This window comes from Mustela nivalis (genome assembly GCF_964662115.1).
Source record: "Mustela nivalis genome assembly, chromosome: 17".
Taxonomy (NCBI): Eukaryota; Metazoa; Chordata; class Mammalia; order Carnivora; family Mustelidae; genus Mustela; species Mustela nivalis.
Genome location: NC_139036.1, coordinates 47,698,748 through 47,723,553, shown reverse-complemented (window position 1 = coordinate 47,723,553; position 24,806 = coordinate 47,698,748). Strand labels below are relative to the sequence as shown.

Below are 24,806 nucleotides of genomic sequence, written 5' to 3'. Positions count from 1 at the left end.
TGTTGGGGTGTGCTCGTAGCCCAGGAGGTCGGCCTAGGTGATGAAGAAAGCGTAGCAATGACAGCCGCCTAGAAATCCCAAGAAAGGGGCTTGGGCGGAAGCCACATATACATAAAATTGTGGACTCCCTAAACTCTGGTCCTTTGCAAATACGACCTAGGCAGCATTTCTCCGCATGCCTCTGGCCACGTGGTCTCGCAGAGCATGGCCACTTTTAGCTTCCGGAGCACCAGTTTAGAGTGATGATAACTTGACTGAACCCTAGTGGAGAGGGCTGGGATCGATGTGGACAGTTCCGGCCAAGAAGCCAGGATTATGTAATTTTCCCAGCTGCCCCACCTTGCCTCCGCTGGGCGGGGGAGGAGGAGGTCTCGCGCGGTTCCCGAGGCCGCGGCCCGCCACCCCGCCCCGCTCCGCCGCGCGCAAGCGCGGTCAGTCCGCACGCATTCTACGTAACGGATGGCGGAGACTACGTGAAGAGTGGTTTAGCGTGACTGAGCTACCTGGTTCGACTGCGTCCTAGAGAGATCGGGGGCAGGAAAATCGCGGTGACCGCTTAAGTGGCAGCCGGTCCTAGAAGCGGCGGCTGCAGGAGCGCTGGGCCGGGTTCTAGCCGCAGTTCAGGTACGAAACGGGCCATGACGCGTTAGTCGGTGGGGCCCAGCCAGGCCGAGCAGTGACTTTTAAGTTGCGTGGCCTAGGCAGGTCCCGTTTCCCACCCAGCCCCACTAAGTCAGGCCCGGGGTGACATGGATCGCGCCTTCTCACCTCTCCTGGCCTTCTTAAAAACAGAAAACAAACTTCGTCCACCCCAAGGCCCATTTTCTCTTGGTCTTCGGGGTTGGGGTGATTTTGACGTTTTTGAGAACTTGCCTGCAGAGCTACGGGCAAATGCCAGCTAGAAGGGCAAAGTTACAGGAAGCTACAGGGTGCAACAGGAAGAATGGAGTATAACCGTTGGGATGAATTGATTCTCCATGGTGGGAAAGACTAGACCCCAGTGGCTTAACAGAAGCAACAACCTCTGGCTGCTTTTCTCGGAAGGTTTCTGACATGAGTCCGTTTGTATCCGAGGAGTGTAAGGAGACAGGGAAATATCTACATGTTTTTCAAAAGTCTGGTAGTCTGGTAGTTGTCAGAAAGGCCTAATCTAAAATGACAAGTGGACGCGTGGGTGGCTCTGTGTTAAGCGGCTGCCTTCGGCTCAGGTCAGGATCTCAGCATCCTGGAATAGAGTCCCACATTGGGCTCCTTGCTCAGCAGGGAGCCTGCCTGTGCGCTCGCGCTCTCTCTGACAAATAAATCTTTAAAAAAATAATAAAATGACAAAAAGGAATGATTTCCCCCACTTATTCCTCTTCAGATTTTTAAGTACAGACCCAGTTACCCAGAGACCACCCAGTGAGCTAGGGAGATAACTAAACCAGACCTGTTAGTGCTTGTGTTCCCTGCCCCAGGACTCTCAAGACTGGGAGGCCTGGCAGGGAGTTGTGCCTTTGAAAAATGAGATGACAGGTGCAGCAGAGAAACTTCTCAGAAGGAAGGCCAAGATATAAGTGGCTTGGATAACTTTAACCCAAATAACCTTGAAGAAGCTGTGGTACAGTGCTGAGTTATCTTAGAAATGTTTCTATGATGTGAACATTCTAACTGGAAGTTGTGATTGAAATGATGACTTTTTGGCAGTTATTCAAGTTGTCTGTGCCAATGTTAATCTTTATTTGCTTCTATTTGAAAAAGTATAAGATTGAGATTTGGACAGGGAAGCTCTAAGAATTAAGTTTTTTAAATCTTAAAGGGTGTTCATAGGCACAGGCCTTGAAGGAAGTAAGGAGAAATAATATTTATTGAATGCCTTTTATATGCCGGCACATATCTCCTGTAATACCAGCTACATCCTTATGAGGCAAATAGTGAATAGGTATGTGGGGAACAGGGAATTTTAAGTAATTAGTACAAGATCATATGGCTCGTAAATGGTACTGCTGATGTTTTAAACCAAATGTAACTCAACCAAAATATGTGCTCTTTTTCACATTTCTTCCACTTTTAACTATAATAAAAGATTATTAAAGGAACTAGAGATATTTGGAGACATATCACAAACCTCTTTAAGGTTACTGTTAACCTGGTGCTAACCTCCAAGACCAGATATTGGAAAGGATATGCCGTTGGCCTGTCCTTTATGGCATTTCTCACATTATTTGTGCCTTTCAAATTTTATTAATTTCGTTCAATTTTAAGTATTTTTTTTCTTTCATTTTTAGATTTATTTACTTATTTAAGAGAGAGAGAATGCATGAGCACGGGGCGGGGCGGGGGAGAAGCCGACTCCCCACTGAGCAGGGAGCCCAGTCCCTTGGACCATGACCTGAGCAGAAGGCAGACACTTAACCTACTGGGCCACCCAGGTGCCCCTAATTTTAAGTATATTTCTTGATCAGCCATGGATTGCAAGGTATTGGGCAATAGCCTTTGATAGTGAACTGATTCCTTTAAGAGTCTACAGTGTTATATAAATATGAGATACAGAATATTCACTATCCCAGAGCACCTTGAAAGAGTAGTGCTCACTCCCTTTACCACCCACTCACCTCGCTCAATCCCCACATTCTGGCTTTCATCTTGACCACTTCCTTGCAGTTGCCAATAGTGATTTTGTTACAAGTATTTGGAAATTTCTGGTCCATGTTTTGCTTGAACTTTCTGCAGCAATTGAAACTGAGTTCTTTTCCATCTTAGAAATATGCTTCTCCTTTGACTTCTATAATACCACTTTGACAAGAGTCCCTTCTTTTTTTTCTTTCTCTTTTTTCGTTTTTTTTTCCTCTGTGATGAGAACTTTTTAACATCTACTCTTTTTTTAAATTTTTAAAAAAATATTACATTTATTTGACAGAGAGAGAGACAGTACAAGCATACAGAGCGGCAGGCAGCGGGAGAAGGATAAGCAGGCTCCCCGCCAAGCAGAAACCCTGACATGGGACTCCATCCCAGGACCCTGGGCTCATGACCTGAGCCAAAGGCAGACCCTTAACTGACTGAGCCACCCAGGTGCCCCCATTTTTTTTGCTAACCATTCCTTCTTAGTTTCCCATTCCAGTTCTTCCCATTATGCCCACCTCTTAGCTGTTATTTGTTATTTGTTTCAAGAGTTTTAGTGTTTGTTTTTTAACCTAATTCTTAATACTCTTTGGGGAGCTCATCTATTCTGGCATCCTCTCTGTTTCTATCTTAGTTGGGCTTCTGTCCTGAACTCCAGACTTCTGTTTCAAACCACTTCCTTTTCTCCCTCTGTAAATAGGTAATAATTCCTTTTTATAGGGAGTTTGTGAAAATCAAGAGGTAAATGTTAATCATCTAACATACTGCACCTGAAAACACTCCAAACTTTTCAACAGGTACTAAATTTAATTTATCCCTCCCCCGACAATTTTCCTCCTTTGTTCTTTATCTCAAAGATGACTTTGTTCAGTTATGATTCAAGCCAAAACTTAGAATCACCCAGATCTTCCTTTCCCACATTCCTATATCCAGTCACTTTATGCTGACCAGTATAATTCTTAGTAATGTCAAGTTGTTTTCCTGTTCATCCCCAATAGCATTGCCAGTTCAGTCTTGTTTTATCTCTTACCTAACTATCTCAGCCACTTTTATTTTTCCTGTCTCAGGTACATTCCACCTGAAACCCAGTTCACCTTACATATGAGCTATCAGGGTTAATTTGCAAATCTGAAAGTGCCATTCTCCTACCTAAACTCTTAGTTGATTCTAAGCACCCAAACTTCTTCGTGTGGTATTTAAGTAAGGATCGCATGATCTGGCTCTTGCTTGCCTTCCTAGCCTAATTTCCCTGACTTGGGTCTATAAACCCAATGCTCCATTTTACCAGACTTCTAAGATACCAGGGCTCTGTGTTATAGCTATCCCATAGTCTGCAGCACCTCTTCTTGAGCACAGGAACCATGCTTTTTTTTTATTTTTTTATTTTTAAAGATTTCATTTGGGGCAGGGCGCCTGGGTGGCTCAGTGGGTTAAGCCTCTACCTTCAACTCAGGTCATGATCTCAGGGTCCTGGATCTAGGACTCTCTGCTCAGTGGGGAGCCTGTTTCCCCTCTCTCTCTGCCAACTTGTGATCTTTCTCTCTGTCAAATAAATAAATTAAAATCTTAAAAAAAAAAAAAGATTTTATTTATGTGTGAGAGAGAGAGTGTGCACGTGCGCATAAGCAGGAGGAGTGCCAGGCAGAGGGGGATGCTAGCTCCCTGCTGAGCAAGGAGCCAGATGTAGTACTCAGTCCGAGGACTCTGGATCATGACCTGAGCCAAAGGCAGATGCTTAACCAACTGAGTCACCCAGGTATCCCTTATTTTTTTAAAGATCTTTTTACAAAAGCACATAATAGAAAAATTAAGAAGTAAAGGCAAAATGCCCATTATCTTACCATACAAAGTAACTACTATGATACACATCCTTCTAAACTTTTTTGTTTTTGTGTATTTGCTTCTAAAACAAGAGGGGTTCTTAATTCATTTGTAACAATTTTTAATGGACAAAAAATAAATTTGTTTTTTTGTATGTACCCACAGTTTAACCCCACAATTTCAAATTTTTTACTATCACAAGTAATACTTTCAGTAACACATCTTGAAGCGAAAGTATCATGCAAATTTATGATATTTTCCTTCTGTTGGCATAGTATTTGATGTGATGATGTGTTCAGTGAGGGTACATTTGATTAGATATAGTAGGATCATCTTATGGAAAACAGCGAGAGCCAGAAGAATTTATAATACTCTGTAGGAATTGGTTAGCCTTTCATGGTTATGGAATTCTTACGTAACAAAAGTTGTGTTTTAGAAAGGCAGTGTGTTTTTTTGGGGAAGAGAAGTAGGGTGGGGACACCTGGGTGGCTCAGTGGTTAAGCCGCTGCCTTCGGCTCAGGTCATGATCTCAGGGTCCTGGGATCGAGTCCCACATCGGGCTCTCTGCTTGGCGGGGAGCCTGCTTCCCTCTCTCTCTCTGCCTGCCTCTCTGCCTACTTGTGATCTCTCTCCGTCAAATAAATAAGTAAAATCTTAAAAAAAAAAAAAAAAGAAGTAGGGAATAGGGAGAGAATTGAGATGGGGAGGCCATTTAAGATAACACTGATTCTTCAGCAGGTGTTGATAACTTGGATTGTCATGGTGGCTTTAGGAACCAAACAAGGAAACACAAGGATTTGATGTCTGATTAGATATGAAGGAGAAAAGGAAATGAGAAAGTAGATATCTTGCTCTTTTCAACAAGAAAATGGAAAAATGGGATTGATGTTAACATAGAGATAGAGAAATTTAGGTATCTGTTAATTTTGAGATGTTTGTAGGGCAGTGGTTAGCAGACTGTAGCCTGAAAGACAGACTGTCTTTGTATAGCGTATGAACTAAGAATGGTTTTTACATTTTTAAAGGGTTGTTTTAAAAAAGAACATGTAATGGAGAACAGTATGTTGTACACAAAGCCTAAAATATTTATTATTTGACCCTATTCAGAAAAGTGTGTAGAGCACAGAACTGGACATGTCTGTTACACAATTGGTGCTATAAGGCTGGTGTTTAGATGAGAGGGGAGGACTAGAAATACAGCCTAAATAGATTTGATAGTTTAACTCTTAAGTACTCTTCAAACTCTAGATCACACGTACTCCCTTTTTTGGGTAATGTCTTAACCTGTTTGGTATGATGATTTCATTGTCATCTATGTTTTCATATCGTTTGGCACATTTTTGTCACAGATCTGATTTCATTATATTTGTTGGTTTGGAAACTTGTTTAGATCGTGGAATACCTAGTGTTCTTTTCAGAAAGCTGTGAAATGCTGATGTATTTAATTCCATCATGTACACTAGGAACAATTTTGTTAGAAAAAAATTACTACTTTAAGTGATGTGAAATCACAGCACTGGCTTACAGTTGAGAAGCAGGTTGAGAAGTGGTTCACAGCAGTAGGGATTCTGGGGGAATAACTGGGATCAAATCATAGCTCTGTGCCACTTGGTATCAGTATTACTTAGCATCTCTGTGCTTCATTTTACTTATCTGTGAAACGGAGATGTTAATGCTACTTTTCTCAGAAGGTTGTTATGAGGATTAAGTTAGTGGCTTCTTATAAAGCCTTTAGGACAGGGCCTAGAACTTTTGTATCTTAAATGTTTGCTTTGATGATGATGATGTTCATATATCACACACAAAGTTGACCTAAGGATGAAAGGTTTTTTCTATTCACAAATGATTGCTAATAGATAAACAGTTGCATTTTGTTATTTCATTATACTACTTCCCACTTCCTAAATGCTTAGGATTAATACTAGTGTTAATGGAAATCAACCTAAAGGAACATATGGGTGGCTCAGTAGGTTAAGCATCTGCCTTCGGCTCCAGTCATGATCCCAGGATCCTGTAATCAAGTCCCACATCGGGCTCCTTGCTCTGTGGGTAGCCTGCTTTACTCTCTGCCTGTTTTTCCCCCTTCTTGTGCTCCTGCTCACTCTCTCTCTCTGACAAGTAAATAAAATCTTAAAAAAAAATCCACAAAAAATAACAATAATAAAAAAAAGAAACCAAAGAAATTAAATGACTTGTCCAAGATCTCACAGATAACTAGTGACAGAGTCCAGACTAGAACCCAGTCCTCTTGCCCCTTACCTCACTGTTCTTTATATAATGCTATCTGAAATGAATTATTAAATTTTTAAAAGCAAGAGGGTCACAGATTTATTTTTTAACTATTTACAAAATTTGATTGGTATGTTTAGAAGAATGGCTGTCTGTTTAGGGTTTTGGTTCATTTTTTTAACTCATTTTTAGGTGCAATGAAAGCCTTCCTTACTTTCTGTGTTGTCCTTTTGGTGTTCGGGAGTGCCTCTGAAGCCAAGTTTGATGATTTTGAGGATGAAGAAGACATAGTAGAATATGATGATAATGACTTTGCTGAATTCGAGGATGTCACAGAAGATTCTGTTACTGAAAATCCTCAGCGGGTGATAACAACGGAAGATGACGAAGACGAGACCACTGTGGAGTTAGAAGGGCAGGATGAAAACCAAGAGGGAGATTTTGAAGATACAGATACCCAGGTGAGGTTCTTTTTCTTGATTTTGGAAAGTGGAAGGATGGGAAGATTTGTAACTGGCACTTTCTCCAGACATTAAAAGTAACACCCAGATCTAAGGAGATCTTTACTCTCTGCTATCTTCACTTTTGTTCAGTAGGCGGAGTTCTAGATGTTTTGTGGTATGTTCCATCTTTTACATTGATAGAAGAATGAATTGTATTTTTCTTCTCTATGGAGACCCTGGTTGAAAGGGGTGGAGAATGGATCCTGTGTGTGGGTGGGAATTGTGTCAGTTCAAATGCATGGAGAGTTACCATTTGTTACAAATATGTAATATTTCTGTGTTCTGTGCTGCTACTTACATGTTTTGTTTTCCTCTACAAATGTTGCCTACAAAAATGAGATGCAATTGCTGGGCACCTTTGTAGGGGAAAACAGATTGTTCCTGCTTTTTGTAGGAGGGAGATACAGAGAGTGAGCCATATGATGATGAAGAATTTGAAGGTTATGAAGACAAACCAGATACTTCTTCTAGCAAAAATAAAGACCCAATAACAATTGTTGATGTAGGTATACCGGATTCTGAATTCCAGACTAACCAACAAAATATCTGGCTGTTATTAATCCCAGAAATATAATTAGTGACATGTAGCTGGTGTTGATGTAATAGTGAGAATTTGACATCAATTCTAATGATAAAACTCCACACCTAGAGAAGCAACCCCTATTTTTTTTTTCTAGTCTTCTAGTTGTATTTATCAAGGAATGATGAAGAGACTGGAAACTGGGTTTATTTGGTTGGTAGGACTCAGAATCAAGTTAATAGAAAGGGCTTTCCAGCTTTTCATTCCATTTGATTGTCCTAACATTTCCTTAAAGAATCTTGCCAAAAGCTGACCAAAATGGGCATATTTTTCAATGTATAACCATATTCAGTGACAGTTACCTAAATTATCCACTTCCCTTATTCCTCTTTATCCCATGAGTTAGACTCCATCCTTCAACCTCACCCAACATTAAGTGGAATGATTGTTCATCTTTAGGTGCCTGCACACCTCCAGAACAGCTGGGAGAGTTATTATCTAGAAATTTTGATGGTGACTGGTCTGCTCGCCTATATCATGAATTATATCATTGGGAAGAATAAAAACAGCCGTCTTGCTCAAGCCTGGTTTAATACTCATAGAGAGCTTTTGGAGAGCAACTTTACCTTAGTAGGTAAGTTAGGCTAATATAAATCCAGCTGCATGCCTGATCGCCACCTGGTAAGAACTGTTTATTCTCCTCAATATAAGCATCTAACTGCTTTCATGCACTGCGGAAGAGGATCCTTTTTTTTCCTCTTAGGAAGGATTCCATTTTTATTAGGTCTCCCGTACTGGATTAATTGCATCTATAAAGTAATCTTCTAATTTTTCATTAATCAGTAATTGCCAGTTAGGAGTTATTGATTAACCTCTTCTGATTGGAATGAGATAATTAGTGCTATTAAAAAAAGTTGATAGAAGTCTGCCTGGAAAAAAGGAATTTTGACATTTCAGGTATCTTGATAAATGCTTTCATTTCATCATTTAGAAATTAGAAATCCTTGGGGCGCCTGGGAGGCTCAGTGGGTTAAGTGTCTGCCTTCGGCTCAGGTCATGATCTCAAGGTCCTGGGATCAAGCCCTGCATCTGGCTCTCTGCTCACTGGGGAGCTTGCTTCCCCTCTCTCTCTGCCTACTTATGATCTTTCTCTGTCAAATAAATAAATAAAATCTTAAAAAAAAAAAGAAATTAGAAATCCTTTAGAATTTCCTCACATTCTGGGAACTTTAGTTTTGGATCCACTGAAAAGGTATGCACCGAAGGACCTTAGAGGAAGCCCTGTACGTGGGTAGTGTAGGGATAGTGTAGGGAGTAAGCGTAGGGAGTAAGCGCCTGAGTTTGGCCTTTCACACATTGTTTACTTTTAGTAAGCAAGTATCCATCTCAGCTCTTCCGCTGACTGTTTCTGTGTTACGCTAGGTACTTTGCATACATTGTTTCTTTTTTTTTTTTAATTTATTTTAATAAACATATGTATTTTTATCTCCAGGGGTGCAGGTCTGTGAATTGCCAGGTCTGCACATTTCACAGCACTCATTGTAGCAAATACCCTCTCCAATGTCAATATCCCCACCACCCTCTCCCACCCCCCCTCCCCCCAGCAACCCTCAGTCTGTTTTTTGAGATTGAGTCTTTCGATCCCATCTTCTTTCATTTTTTCTTTTCCTACCCCCCAAACACCCAACATTGCATCTTCACTTCCTCATATCAGGGAAATCATATGATCGTTCTCTTTCTCCGGTTGACTTATTTCACTAAGCATAATACCCTCTAGTTCCACCCACGTCGTCACAAGTGGCAAGATTTCATTTCTTTTGATGGCTGCATAGTATTCCCTTGTATATATATACCACATCTTCTTTATCCATTCATCTGTTGATGAACATCTAGGTTCTTTCCATAGTTTGGCTATTGTGGACATTGCTGCTATAAACATTCAGGTGCACGTACCCCTTCAGAGCACCACATTTGTATCTTTAGGATATATACCCAGTAGTGCAATTACTGGGTCATAGGGTAGTTCTATTTTCACGTTTTTGGGGAACCTTCACACTGTTTTCCAGAGTGGTTGCACCAGCTTGCATTCCCACCAACAGTGTAGGAGGGTTCCCCTCTCTCCACACCCTCGCCAGCATCTGTCATTTCCTGACTTGTTAATTTTAGCCATTCTGACTGGTGTGAGGTGGTATCTCATTGTGGTTTTGATTTGTATTTCCCTGATGCCAAGTGATGTGGAACATTTTTTCATGTGTCTGTTGGCCATCTGGATGTCTTCTTTGCAGAAATGTCTGTTCCTGTCCTCTGCTCATTTCCTGATTGGAGTATTTGTTCTTTGGGTGTTGAGTTTACTAAGCTCTTTATAGATTTTGGATACTAGCCCTTTATCTGGTATGTGGTTTGCAAATATCTTCTCCCATTCTGTCAGTTGTCTTTTGGTTTTGTTAACGGTTTCCTTTGCTGTGCAAAAGCTTTTGATCTTGATGAAATACCATTAGTTCATTTTTGCCCTTGTTTCTGTTGCCTTTGGCGGTGTTCCTAGGAAGAAGTTGCTGCGGTTGAGGTCAAAGAGGTTGCTGCCTGTGTTCTCCTCAAGGATTTTGATGGATTCCTTTCTCACATCGAGGCCCTTCATCCATTTTGAGTCTATTTTCGTGTGTGGTGTAAGGAAATAGTCCAGTTTCATTCTTCTGCATGTGGCTGTCCAATTTTCCCAGCACCATTTGTTGAAGAGGCTGTCTTTTTTCCATTGGACATTCCTTCCTGCTTTATCGAAGATTAGTTGACCATAAAGTTGAGAGTCTATTTCTGGGCTCTCTATTCTGTTCCATTGACTTGTATGTCTGTTTTTGTGCCAGTACCATACTGTCTTGATGATGACAGCTTTGTAATAGAGCTTGAAGTCCGGAATTGTGATGCCACCAACTTTGGCTTTCTTTTTCAGTATTCCTTTAGCTATACAAGGTCTTTTCTGGTTCCATATAAATTTTAGGATTATTTCTTCCATTTCTTTGGAAAAAATTGGGGGGATTTTAATAAGGATTGCATTAAATGTGTAGATTGCTTTAGGTAGCATAGACATTTTGACAATATTTGTTCTTCCAATTCATGAGCATGGAACATTTTTCCATCTCTTTGTGTCTTCCTCAATTTCTTTCATGAGTACTTTATAGTTTTCTGAGTATAGATTCTTTGCCTCTTTGGTTAGGTTTATTCCTAGATATCTTATGGTTTTGGGTGCAGTTGTAAATGGAATTGACTCCTTAATTTCTCCTTCTTCTGTCTTGTTGTTAGTGTAAAGAAATGCAACTGATTTCTGTGCATTGACTTTATATCCTGACACTTTACTGAATTCCTGTACAAGTTCTAGCAGTTTTGGAGTGGAGCCTTTTGGGTTTTCCACATAGAGTATCATATCATCTGCAAAGAGTGATAGTTTGAATTCTTCTTTGCCGATTTGGATGCCTTTAATTTCTTTTTGTTGTCTGATTGCTGAGGCTAGGACGTCTAGTACTATGTTGAATAGCAGTAGTGATGACTGACATCCCTGCCATGTTCCTGACCTTAATGGAAAAGCTTTCAGTTTTTCTCCATTGAGAATGATATTTGCGGTGGGTTTTTCACAGATGGCTTTGATAATATTGAGGTGTATGCCCTCTATCCCTACACTTTGAAAAGTTTTAATCAGGAAGGGATGCTGCACTTTGTCAAATGCTTTTTCAGCATCTATTGAGAGTATCATATGGTTCTTGTTCTTTCTTTTATTAATGTATTGTATCACATTGATTGATTTGCGGATGTTGAAACAACCTTGCAGCCCTGGAATAAATCCCACTTGGTCGTGGTGAATAATCCTTTTGATGTACTGTTGGATCCTATTGGCCAGTATTTTGGTGAGAATTTTCGCATCTGTGTTCATCAAGGATATTGGTCTGTAATTCTTTTTTGGTGGGATCCTTGTCTGGTTTTGGGATCAAGATGATGCTGACCTCATAAAATGAGTTTGGAAGTTTTCCTTCCATTTCTATTTTTTGGAACAGTTTCAGGAGAATAGGAATTAATTCTTCTTTAAATGTTTGGTAGAATTTCCCTGGGAAGCCATCTGGCCCTGGACTTTTGTTTGTTTGGAGATTTTTGATGACTGTTTCAATCTCCCTACTGGTTGTGGGTCTGTTCAGGTTTTCTATGGTTTTACACAACCTGGTTCAGTTGTGGTAGTTTATATGTCTCTAGAAATGTATCCATTTCTTCCAGATTGTCGAATTTGTTGGCATAGAGTTGCTCATAGTATGTTCTTATAATTGTTTGTATTTCTTTGGTGTTGGTTGTGATCTCTCCTCTTTCATTCATGATTTTATTTATTTGGGTCCTTTCTCTTTTCTTTTTGATACGTCTGGCCAGGGGTTTGTCATTCTTACTAATTCTTTTAAAGAACCAGCTCCTACTTTCGTTGATTTGTTCTATTGTTTTTTTAGTTTCTATTTCATTGATTTCTCCTCTGATCTTTATGATTTCTCTTCTCCTGCTGGGTTTAGGCTTTCTTTGTTGTTCTTTCTCCCGCTCCTTTAGGTATAGGGTTAGGTTGTGTATTTAAGACCTTTCTTGTTTCTTGAGAAAGGCTTGTACCGCTGTATATTTTCCTCTCAGGACTGCCTTTGTTGTGTCCCAGAGATTTTGAACTGTTGTGTTTTCATTATCATTTGTTTCCATGAATTTTTTCAATTCTTCTTTAATTTCCTGGTTGACCCATTCATTCTTTAGAAGGATGCTGTTTAGTCTCCATGTATTTGGGTTCTTTCCAAATTTCCTCTTGTTATTAAGTTCTAGCTTCAGAGCATTGTGGTCTGAAAATATGCAGGGAATGATCCCAATCTTTTGATACTGGTTGAGACCTGATTTATGACCCAGGATGTGGTCTATTCTGGAGAATGTTCCATGTGCACTAGAGAAGAATGTATAATCTGTTATTTTGGGATGAAATGTTCTGAATATATCTGTGATGTCCATTGGTCTAGTGTGTCATTTAAGGCCTTTATTTCCTTGTTGATCTTTTGCTTAGATGATGTGTCCATTTCAGTGAGTGGAAAGTCCCCTACTATTATTGTATTGTTGTCGATGTATTTCTTTGATTTTGTTATTAATTGGTTTATATAGTTGGCTGCTCCCATGTTAGGGGCATAGATATTTAAAATTGTTAGGTCTTCTTGTTGGACAGACCCTTTGAGTATGATATAGTGTCCTTCCTCATCTCTTATTATAGTCTTTGGCTTAAAATCTAATTGCTCTGATATAAGGATCAGCTTTCTGATCAGATATATATATCTGATATAATATATCAGCTTTCTTCTGATGTCCATTAGCCTGGTGCATTGTTTTCCATTCCCTCACTTTAAATCTGGAGGTGTCTTCAGGTCTAAAATGAGTTTCTTATAGGCAGCATATTGATGGGTTTGTTTTTTTATGCATTCTGAAACCCTGTGTTTTTTGATTGGGGCATTTAGCCCATTAACATTCAGGGTACCTGTTGAGAGATATGAATTTAGTGCTATTGTATTGCCTGTAAGGTGACTGTTACTGTATATTGTCTCTGTTTCTTTCTGATCTTCTACTTCTAGGTTCTCTCTTTATTAAGAGGACTGCTTTCAATATTTCCTATAGAGCTGGTTAGGTGTTTGCAAAGTCTCTCAGTTTTTGTTTGTCCTTGAAGCCTTTTAGCTCTCCTATTTTCAACGATAGCCTAGCTGGATATAGTATTCTTGGCTGCATGTTTTTCTCGTTTAGTGCTCTGAATATATCATGCCAGTTTTTTCTGGCCTGCCAGGTCTCTGTGGATAGGTCCACTGCCAATCTAACGTTTTTACCCTTGTATGTTACAGACTTTTTTTCCTGGGCTGCTTTCAGGATTTTCTCTTTGTCGCTAAGACTTGTAAATTTTACTATCAGGTGACGGGGTGTGGACCTATTTTTATTGATTTTGAGGGGCGTTCTTTGCATCTCCTGGATTTTGATATTTGCTCCCTTTGCTATATTAGGGAAATTCTCTACAATAATTCTCTCCAATATACCTTCTGCTCCCCTCTTTCTTCTTCTTCTGGAATCCCAATTATTCTAATGTTGTGTCGTCTTTTGGTGTCACTTATCTCTCGAATTCTCTCCTCATGGTCCAGTATTTGTTTGTCTCTCTTTTGCTCAGCTTCCTTATTCACTGACATTTGGTCTTCTATGTCACTAATTCTTTCTTCTGCCTCATTTATCCTAGCAGTAAGAGCTTCCATTTTTGATTGCATCTCATTAATAGCTTTTTTTATTTCAACTTGGTTAGATTTTAGTTCTTTTATTTCTCCAGAAAGGGCTTTTATCTCACCAGAGAGGGTTTCTCTAATATCTTCTATGCCTTTTTCGAGCCCAGCTAGAACCTTGAAAATTGCCATTCGGAACTCTAGATCTGTCACTCTGAACTCTAGATCTGTCACATTACCAATGTCCGTATTGATTAGGTCCCCAGCCTTCGGTATTGCCTCTTGTTCTTTTTTTTGTGGTGAGTTTTTCCGCCTTGTCATTTTGTCCAGAAAAGATTTGCTTTCTCCTCCTCTGGAATACAAATCACTGTTCTCCTTGGTAGGTCACATTGGTCTTGGCTGGGTTTCTTGTTGATCTTCTGGGGAAGGGGCCTGTTGTAGTGATTCTCAAGTGTCTTTGCTGGAAGCGGAATTGCCCCACCCTTACCAGGGGCCGGGCTGAGTAATCCGCTCGGGCTTGCTTTCAGGAGCTTTTGTTCCCTGAACACTTTCCGTAGAGTTCCAGAGGATGGGAATGAAAATGGTGGCCTCCCAGTCTCTGGCCCAGAGGAACCGGGAACTCCGGGTCCCACTCCTTAGTGTGCCCTCAGAGAAGAGTGCCCAATCGTTCCATCTCCTTGGCCTCTGGCAGCGCTTGGAGAAAAGTGCTCAATGGCTCGCGATTGGAGAAAAGCGCTCGGTCGATTCTGTCTCCCTGGCCTCCAGCCGCGCGCTTGGAGAAAAGTGCTCAGTCACTCCGTCTCCCTGGCCTCCGGCTGTGCTCTGAGCTCACCCAGCCTGTGCCCGGTTCAAGATAACCCGAGCTGAGAGCTCACTCCTCAGCTTTTTCGCTGTAGCTGGCTTCCCCACTCTAATACCTGCGAGTTCTACGACACTCAGACACGCCCGGTCCTTCTGTGACCCCGCGGGACCTGGGGTTACGCTGACCCCACGTGGGCTTCCCCACGATTTAGCCTCTGGAGCGATGTCCCTCCATGCAGCAGACTTTTAAAAGTCCTGATTTTGTGCTCCGTTGCTCCGCCGCTTGCTGGGAGCCAGACCCCTTCCCCCGCAGTCTATCTTCCCGTCACTTTGGATTCACTTCTCCACAGGTCCTACCTTTCAGAAAGTGATCGATTTTCTGTTTCTAGAATTGTTGCTCTTCTTTTCTTTGATTTCCCATTGGAGTTGCATGTGTTCACAATGATTAGATAAGCTATCTAGCTGATCTCCGGCTACCTGATATCGTCTCAGCCTGCTACTTCCCTGCCATCTTGACTCCTCCCTCATTGTTTCTTATTTAATCTTTGCAACAATACTCTCAGTTGGATATGTTTTTATTTTCTTAAGGAGGAACAAAAGTCCAGAAGTATTAAAAGTATAATAATATAGTATTATTATTATTTGTCTAAGCTATTAAATTGCAACCATAATATTAGAACCTCGTCTGCCTGCTTTTAGTGTCCATGCTTGCTCTCTCCACTGTACCAAAGTATTTCAGGGTCGTTTTTGACTTGGAAATTAGGGGAAAAAATGAACAGCCTTTAATGCCTTCCACTACCCCTTGTTTTCATTTGGTGTTTTGGTCTGCTTTACCTTGTGTCATTGAACAATTTCTTTTATACACTTAATGAATTAAATGAAGGAAGAAATGATTGGTTCTCGATCTAAAATACAACTCTTAATAGCACTATTACCATGTTGCTGTTGGAAAACTAAACTTGGTTAAAGTTAATCCATAAGAGACATAGGAGGGAACGATGAATACTTCTTATTAATGGTATTTTTTTATTCACTGCAAAGGAGTTTTGTTTTATCTAACCTTTGATAGAGACATTTAAACTGACTTTGCTCCATTTTGTATCTACTTTTGAGAAATTTATATTCCAAACTAATCATCATTATCTACAAGTAATACTAGTAGAGTCCGTGATTTTTTTTTTAAGATTACATTTTTCAGTAATCTCTACACCCAACATGGGGCTTGAACACACAGTCTGGAGTTCAAGAGTCCCATTCTCTACTAACTCAACTAGCCAGGCACCCCTAGAGTCCATAGTTTTTTGATGGAGACAAAGAGTATTAAAAGGAATGATGACCATCTATTGTATATCCAAAGGAGAGTTCTGTAAGATAGTAAAGCCCCCACATTTTCAGCAGATCACATTAAGTGGTTTTACCCCCAGGGGATGATGGAACTAACAAAGAAGCCACAAGCACAGGAAAGCTGAACCAGGAGAATGAGCATATCTATAACCTGTGGTGTTCTGGTCGAGTATGCTGTGAAGGGATGCTTATCCAGCTGAGAGTAAGTATGGAATTTCTGGTACAATGTGTATCTTCCTTAATTGTTTTCCAGTGTGATTCCAAATCCAAATTCACTATCTCATTCTTTCTTTTTTAGCTAAAAATAAAATATAAAAATCATTTTTCTACTAATTAGCTAATGTAGATTATATTTCTTAAAATATTTGATTCTCCCTTCATGGTCTTTTCTTTATAGTAAAAAAAAGTTGCAACTATTCTTTTGTTTTTTCAGTTCCTCAAGAGACAAGACTTATTGAATGTCCTGGCCCGGATGATGAGACCAGTGAGTGATCAAGTGGTATGTATTCTACCTGCTGGTTTTCTCTGTATAGATTAAATTCTTAACTTCTTAGAGCTTATTCCATTCCTGGATGAATTCTGTTTGAATTTGAAGCAACTTGGGTCCCTTGTCGAAAATAGACCTTTTTCTGTTTAGATGGCTTATCTTCTACTTAGTGTACCAACCATGGAGAGTAGGGAACATGGGTTTTTTTGTAGGGAAGGAGATAATACTCTATCACTAGGTAAATTCGCTGAATCAGCCTGGATGATAGAGGGGAAAATAGTTGTCACAGTTTGCTCTCACATCTCACTCTGTGCTTCGTGAATGCTTTGATCTTTGACAATAAGGTGGGTTTCTTAAAAATTTTTTGCTTCAAGTAATATATCTTGGGCTGAATAAGTTCAAATCATGATCTGGGGACCTTATTGTTTTGTGTATCTTCTTCCCTTTATTTGTATCAACAGGTTAATCTGCAAATTGTATCCTTTGCCAAAAATGCCAAATCCCCCCCCCTTCATTCATTCAACAAATAATTGTGCTGGCTCCCACTGCTATGAGAAACCAAAATATACTGAAAAACACAGTTTCTTTTATATAAACTAGAAGAAAAGAGATGTCTACATATGTGTCAAAATACAAAGTAGTATTTGGTTAACAAATACTGTATTAGTAATATGATTAGATACTTAGAAATGTCATTAGATCAAAACTCATGTTATTATTTTAAAGGCCTCATTTTTAGTTGCAAATCTATATCTTTTGCTTATTTTAATTTTTCTAATATGGCCACTGATGGTTGGTTTAATCCACTAATTTTTAAAGCCTCATCAGTTAAGAGTCCTCTGTCATTCTTTCTCCTACTAGATACCGTCTTATTAGGTAGGAAACGAGATTTTGATGCCTCTTCAGCTATCCTTTTGTGGAAATTACTCTTTAGAGTGTTGTTTTAATCATTTTCAGTTCTTCCTTGAAGTAGATTTAGTATCTTTTCTTGAGTCAGCCATTGTTTTATCTCTTATTTTTTCTGCAAAGATAAACAGCCTTAACAAACACGATTCTCTGTATTTTTTAGTCCTTTTTCTGGGTTTTGTTTAGATGTTTTGTGTAATTTCTGCTCAGTGATGAAAAAGCAGAAAACCTTTCCTTTGAGAGCTGCCATCTTTCCAGGTCTTTGTTATATTTCCCTACTTTAACACTGCCCTCTATATACTGATAATTTTTGACCCAGACATTTTAAGATATAGTTAGGATGACAAATAGCGCTATGTTTTATCATACCAGACTCTTGAGGTTTATAACTTTATCTCCCTGGTCCAGTGCGGTATATTCAAAACTGTTTATCTGTGGTGTTTTCCAACATGAAGAGCCAGTTCTCTGGTTGTCCAGATACCAGCTGTGTGTCCAACAATTCAGTTCAATTCACATCTGTCTTGGAGTTAGGGCCAGACTCCACAGGTTAAAGTCTCAGTTCCATAAGACTGTTCACACTTCAGATGCCACTTGCAGGTCCCAGGCAAGTCTTGGACTTCTGAGATTACTGGGCTATAAATCAAGAGTTCCCATGGCCCTTCTTTGGGGTCCCGTAGTTTGTTAGAATGGCTCCGAGAACTCAGGAAAACATTTTTATTGACGGGGTACAATTCAGGAATAGCCAAATGGAAGAGAGGCAAGTTATAGGAGTGGGGGTGGTATGCAGAGGGCTTCCAGGCCCTCTCTGGATACACTGCCCTCCCAGCAAGTCCAAATGTTCAGCAACTTGAATTTTGAGAGCTTGGGGTCCTCTTTTTAAGGTCATTCAGGTTGTTGACAGAAGTCAGCTCCCCATGGTTTTAAGTCCCCATTTTCTTACTGTTGCCAACTGGAAACTATTCAGCTCCTAGAGACCATTCTGAAGTCTTTGCCACATGGTCTCCATCCCCCACCCACCCCCATAAGCCCTTTCCCAATTCAAGTCTTTTCTTCAACTAGGGTGCAGACCATTTTGAGGGCTTACTTGATTGGGTCATTCCTAGATAAAGTCCCTTTTGACTCAGTGTCATCTGTTCAGCAGCCTTCTGCCACATGACACCACATAATCACAGGATTGATAGCCACTGCACTTCCAGCTTCCTCTCACATTCAAGGGGAGGATGTAGACACCAGGGGGTGGGACTCTCGGGGGTCATCATAGGACTCTGCCTATCACAGAACATAACAGGTGAGTTTTGTTGTTGTTTTTAAAGCAAATAAAAGTAACCATGAATGATGAAGACATGGATACCTATGTATTTGCTGTTGGCACTCGGAAAGCCTTGGTGCGACTACAGAAAGAGATGCAGGATCTGGTATGTCTCACTGTTTTCAACTCAAATACATGTAGAACTGTTCCTCCTTATTACATAGGCATTCAACTCTAAAGCATAGGGTAATTAATTATATCATTTGACTTGTTAAGCACCACTTTGAAATAGGTCAGAACATATTATCTTGAGGAAAAAACGTTTGTGTATAATAAAATATCATGTCTTACCTTCAATTACTTCTTCCTCTAGAGTGAGTTTTGTAGTGACAAACCTAAGTCTGGAGCAAAGTATGGACTGCCAGATTCCTTGGCCATCCTGTCAGAGATGGGAGAAGTCACAGAAGGAATGATGGATACAAAGGTAAATGCAACAGAAGACCTACATTTGCAGACCATAGCAATTACAGGCGCTCCCCCTAAAAGTCACACTGCACAGCGTTCTTCATTTTATGACATTGCTCCATCCCTTTCCCACACAAACACTAAAATACGTTCTTTAAGCAATGGATGAACTTGTCAAAAGAGACAGTTTGCTTAGTCAAGTACTTCTCTCTGAATCAAGAGCAATTTATTCCTAGGATTGCTAATGGCTTTCATGTTTTTCTAAAAGGACTATAGCATTGATCCTTATCACTATGTCATTTAGTCCATTTTTTTCCTAGCTTCAGTTAGTGTAGAAGAGGAAAAATGTATAGAGAACCATTTCTTTCTGTTGGTTATAGAATGGTAACAGCATATCTTAGCATCACAAAAGTACAGAGTAGCTCAAAGACAGTTCTAATGTAAGTTCAAGGTGATGTGTTTATGAAGAGTCCCCTGAAATTATTTTAGGTTTTATCTTCATGCATTCATCCTTGTTTAGAACATTATTTTGAGATATAATTTCAGCTGCTCACTAAGAAGAAATTTGATCATTGGTGTGACTAAAGGTGCTATTTAGAGAGATCCCTTATCTAAATTTCATTTTTTAAAAGCTTTAACCCTAATGCTGTTGTGAAAAATCAGGGAGGATTAAGGAGTGACTATCATTATGAAAAAAGGGAAATGCATCAAACCCTACTTTAAAAAAAATTTTTTTTTCTTTATTTCAGATGGTTCACTTTCTTACACACTATGCTGACAAGATTGAATCCGTTCATTTTTCAGACCAGTTCTCTGGTCCAAAAATTATGCAAGAGTACGTATGAGATAAAAAAATATTGAAATTAACCATCCCCATTAGCTTTCTGTATTGAAACACCTGCAAGGTGCTTCTGCAATTTATCTTAACAAATGAGTGAGGGAAGTTGATGACAGGCTTTCTAAGCTTTCCTTCGCTTTGACTGCATGTGTCATGAAGGTAACTGAAAATTTATGGGCGACAAAGAGATAAGCCCCCCGTTTGCAGTGTGTTGCCACATGGATGCACCAGCCACTCAGTGAGGTAGATGAGACTCTTACAGGTTGGCAGATACTAAAGAAAATGCAATTGCTAATCTCTTTGTCCTTTGTAGTCAAAGTTTTTTTTTTTTCCTCCTTTTAAATTTATGATACAAATCTGTGATTTTGCTTTATGTTTGACTGCAGATCTCTGCATTTTATTTCATGGCCTTTTTGGCTTCCTTCTTTGAATAGTTGGGTGATTATATTCTTTTCTAGTATATTATCAGATGCTCTCAATGTGCAGAGTTTCTGGCTTCAGAGTAATATTATTTGAGTATTCATATTCAGAGCTTAAATTTGTTGCTTGAAATCACATCCTATCTCAGGAGCGCATACTTATTTAAGTTTACCCTTGGTGTAGAATTGGTTCTGACCTAAATTTTCGGTTAAGGGTCTCTCTCACATAATCTGTGGAGTTAAATACAGTTAAAAGCCAATCTGGATTTTATTTGTATGTCAGAATTATTCAGGACCTTATTCCTGTGGATAGTGTTGCATTCCTTGCCTTGCTTAATAACATCACTGTGGGCCAAGTATCACAGTTGTGACATTCATGAAGCCTTTAATGTGTGAGGGGAAGAGGGAGGGTCGATAGTTAAAGATTACAAAGGAATTTTTGGTGAGTCAGAACTAAATTATATATGGTATAGTAGATCATTTCTAAATTAATTCTGAGCCTGACTCAAAAATAAAGATGCTTCATTATAGGGAGATAGAGTAGGAGTTGGAAATAAAATATAAAAATCCTTCAAAATAAACAAAAATATTTTTAAAAATACAATCATCATACTTAAATATAGGCTCATTCGGGCTCCCCAGGTGAGAGGAATATATCCTGCCTAGGGAACAGCACTAGAGGTGTTCAGGTGTAGGATAAAGATCACTTGGGAATGCATCCATCAGATAAGACAAGTGGACCAGGGACCTGTAAAGCTCCTTCAGGCTCTGAGATTATATGTAACTGGGGATGCCAAGCCAAATACTGTGCTGATTATCTGCAGGAATCTGTTCATCTAAATGAATTGGGTGATAGACGTGACTGGGAAGTATCTCTCTTATGTTCTTTCTAAATAACCTTTCTTTTATGACAGGGAAGGTCAGCCTTTAAAGCTACCTGACACTAAGAGGACACTATTGTTTACATTTAATGGTAAGTGTTCTGTAGTCTTGCCCAAGTTCTTCATTTTCTGTGAGAGGATCTTAAGGAGAATATTGTTCCTTTATGACAGCCATAAAAAGCTACATTAAAACCCACCCATGCCTGCCAGCTTGTTAGTTTTGGGGTTTCTTCAATAAGAGATCCTTCTGTTTATTTTAATTTCTATTTTCTGCTGCTTTTTAGCTGCCTAAGACACTTGGAGAAAGGAGTCTATTAATACCAAAAAAAGGAGTGTGGGGGGATTAGTTAATTAATTAATTAATTTTTAAAAAAAGAGTTGGGTGACCTAGAAGGATTAGCTGCCATTAACTCAATAGGAAAATGGCTTTGTTTTCCAGTGCCTGGCTCAGGTAACACTTACCCAAAGGATATGGAGGCTTTGCTACCCTTGATGAACATGGTGATTTATTCTATTGATAAAGCCAAAAAGTTCCGACTCAACAGAGAAGTAAGACCCACAGCCTGTATTTTAAGTTGGCACCTTTTATTGTTGTTTTCCCATGGGGGGAGTCAGAGAGCAATGATTTCAGCGATTTTATCTTTGCTAGTTGACCTCAAAGTGCTAAATGGAAATAGTTTTATAAAAGTCCCTAAAAGGGACTTGGTTCTGTTTGATTGAAATGGATTTCTTACAAATCGTCTCGTTTCTTGGGGAAAAGGGCAAACAGAAAGCAGATAAAAACCGAGCTCGAGTAGAAGAAAACTTCTTGAAGCTGACACATGTGCAAAGACAGGAAGCTGCACAGTCTCGGCGTGAGGAGAAGAAAAGAGCAGAGAAGGAGCGAATTATGAATGAGGAGGATCCTGAGAAACAGCGCAGGCTGGAGGTAAGACCGATGTTTCTTACCCTGCTTAATGGTAAAACTAGGGCTTAGAAGGGCACCTTCTAATTACGGTAACATAATTACTTCTAATTATGCATCATTGACTGTAAAGGTAATTCTGTGTAGGATGTACACAGGCTTAAAAGTTTAGCATTTTCTCTGCACTTGGGGCATTATTACTTAGTTGATAGCACTATTAAGAACAATAAATAATCCATCTTCCTCAAACCAGGTTAGATGAAGTCTGTGATCCTGGAGAATGATATAAATTATCCTGTCCCCAGCACAATCCCATTTTGAAAGTTCCACTCTCATCTTTCAAGCCAAACACTTAACTGAAAGAAATTAGGAATTTCAGTAGAAGCCAGCACATGTGCCCTGTGGTCCAATGCATCTTGTTTTATAAAATGTTTAATTTGATTATAGAATTAGAGAATCCTATTTTTTTTTGTTTATATTTATGCACTGAAGTATTGTGCTCAGGTTTAATGTCTACACTTATAAGAAGAGATGCACCATTAATAGCCTAATTTCTGAACTTAAGTACACATCCTTGGCAGATAACATGTAAATGTTATGATGAAAGTTGGGTTAGTGTTTCCTGGGTATAGGAAAAATCAGAATAACAAAATTGCTTAAATGTAGTGTTTAGTTTCTTTCTAATTTGAGGTTTTAGTTACCGTTACTTCACTTTAAGCTAATTTTCATTAACCAGCATAGATATTAGCAGTTTTTATAACTGTCTTTTGGAAAGTTATAGACTATAGACTAGGTTTTTGAATAATATATGCAGTGTTCTAGTTTTGTTTTTTTCTATGTGTGCTTAGAGCTTAGTTTGGATTCCCTTTCTTTCTCTAGGAAGCTGCCTTGAGACGTGAGCAAAAGAAATTAGAGAAGAAGCAAATGAAAATGAAACAAATCAAAGTGAAAGCCATGTAGAATCATCATAGAGACCAGAGTCCTGATGCTACCTGTAAGCTCTGAATTCATGGGAAACATAAAAAATACCAGTCCATTTCTCATCTTAAAGGCCAAACACTCCCAAGTGACTAAGAAATCCTTATTTCATCACCTGTTCTGGTTTTGGTTCGGAGTTTTACAGAGGTTATAGAGGCAATGGAAGGACTCTGTTTCAGTAATTCTCTTCCAGATAACCAAATTATTTTGATTACTTTATAAAAGGAATGATACATGAATCTGTGTGGTTTTAAAATACTTTTAAAATTATAACATGAATCATCAGTGCTTTTAGTGCTTTGATGTTTGAAGAAATATCATGAAATTTATAGATACATAATTAGATTGTTGCTCTTTGTTTAAACTGGGTAGTTGCAAGGCTGTAAAGACTGACTCTAAACCAAGTTTCCACAAATAACTATTGGAATTGCACAATACACATTGCTTGGTGTTTTCTTCTGTGTGTACATTAACTTTGTAAAACAGTAAAATTTAGAACACTACATGTGGTATTGAAATTTCAGGGACTCAAAACATAATGTAGTTCAGTGTATGTTTTGTAGGTGGGAGGTGCTGATGACAGTGTTAATAGGGTTTAGGATATTTACACGTACATGGAAAATTCTAAGGATAGGTAGTACAGGAGCACAGTTTTTTCTTGAGCGGATAGATACCATGAGCTAATGACAATGTGAATGCTGTATTTAAGTGGTTGTTCGTTTTCCTTGAGTAACAAATGCATGAAAAATTAACTGCTTCACCTAGATCAGATCAGTGGTCTGTGTGAAGTTACACATGTTGTTCCTTCTTGGTTGTTGCAAACTATTGGGTGTGTTCATAGAGAAGCTCTGTTCTCTGTGTTATGGCCGTGTCCCTTTGCTTTTCCTTCTGCTTTTATTTCTTTCACAGTTGAGGCTAGATATATTGTTTCAAAGAAATAGCCATGAATATGCATAAATACACTTTTAAAAATGAGCTTTCCTAAACTATTGAGAGTTCTCTCTGCCTCTTGAGGAACTCTTGGGGGAGAGGCCCATCTATCTGCACGAGCATTTAGCTTGTTCAGATCTCTGCATTTTATAAATGCTTCCTACTTAAGAAAGCATTTTTTAAGTCACTGCTTGTACCAGGTAATTTTTGCTGGGGATGGGAAAAGGTTGGGTTTTTTGGTGGGAGAGGGGTGGGTGGATATTTTTTGTTGATGCTTTATGTGCAGGTGTGTTCTGAGGCAATAACAAATTGCTGTGAAAGCAGTATGTGCTGCTGCCTTTGTAACTGCATGGAAACTTTTCACATGGATTTTTCTCTAAGTTAATGCAGAAATGTGTAAACTGGGAGTTGCAAATGTAATATTTTTTTTAACAGTTCATGAAATTAAGTTATTAAAATAACAAAATAACATAAGATTTAATTACTTTAATGCTATATAATTCTAGAATTAGCCTTGTTTTACGAAGTTTAAAATACATTTTAGAAATCAAAGTTGATATGCTTAGCTATCTTTTGATTATTAAAAGCTTTCTTAAAGTCCCACACATTTGGACCATGGCAGCTAATTTTGTAATTTAAGCATTCATATGAACTACCTATGGACATACATTAAACTAATTGACAAAAA

At 39.1% G+C, this 24,806-nt stretch overlaps 2 protein-coding genes across 2 annotated transcripts in view; one reads left to right on the top strand and one right to left on the bottom strand.

Moving 5' to 3' along the window:
- The window catches only part of TACO1 (translational activator of cytochrome c oxidase I), a 742,329-nt gene that overhangs the window by 602,040 nt on the left and 115,483 nt on the right, over positions 1-24,806 (bottom strand). The window lies entirely within an intron of this gene.
- On the top strand, positions 27-24,806 carry CCDC47 (coiled-coil domain containing 47). Its single transcript, XM_082706690.1, has 13 exons — positions 27-624; positions 6,847-7,115; positions 7,552-7,659; positions 8,137-8,311; positions 16,142-16,263; positions 16,495-16,560; positions 18,768-18,869; positions 19,077-19,187; positions 19,918-20,003; positions 21,340-21,398; positions 21,746-21,855; positions 22,067-22,234; positions 23,090-24,806. The coding sequence occupies exons 2-13, from the start codon at positions 6,852-6,854 to the stop codon at positions 23,168-23,170; spliced, it is 1,452 nt and encodes a 483-aa protein (XP_082562816.1). The 5' UTR covers positions 27-624; positions 6,847-6,851; the 3' UTR covers positions 23,171-24,806.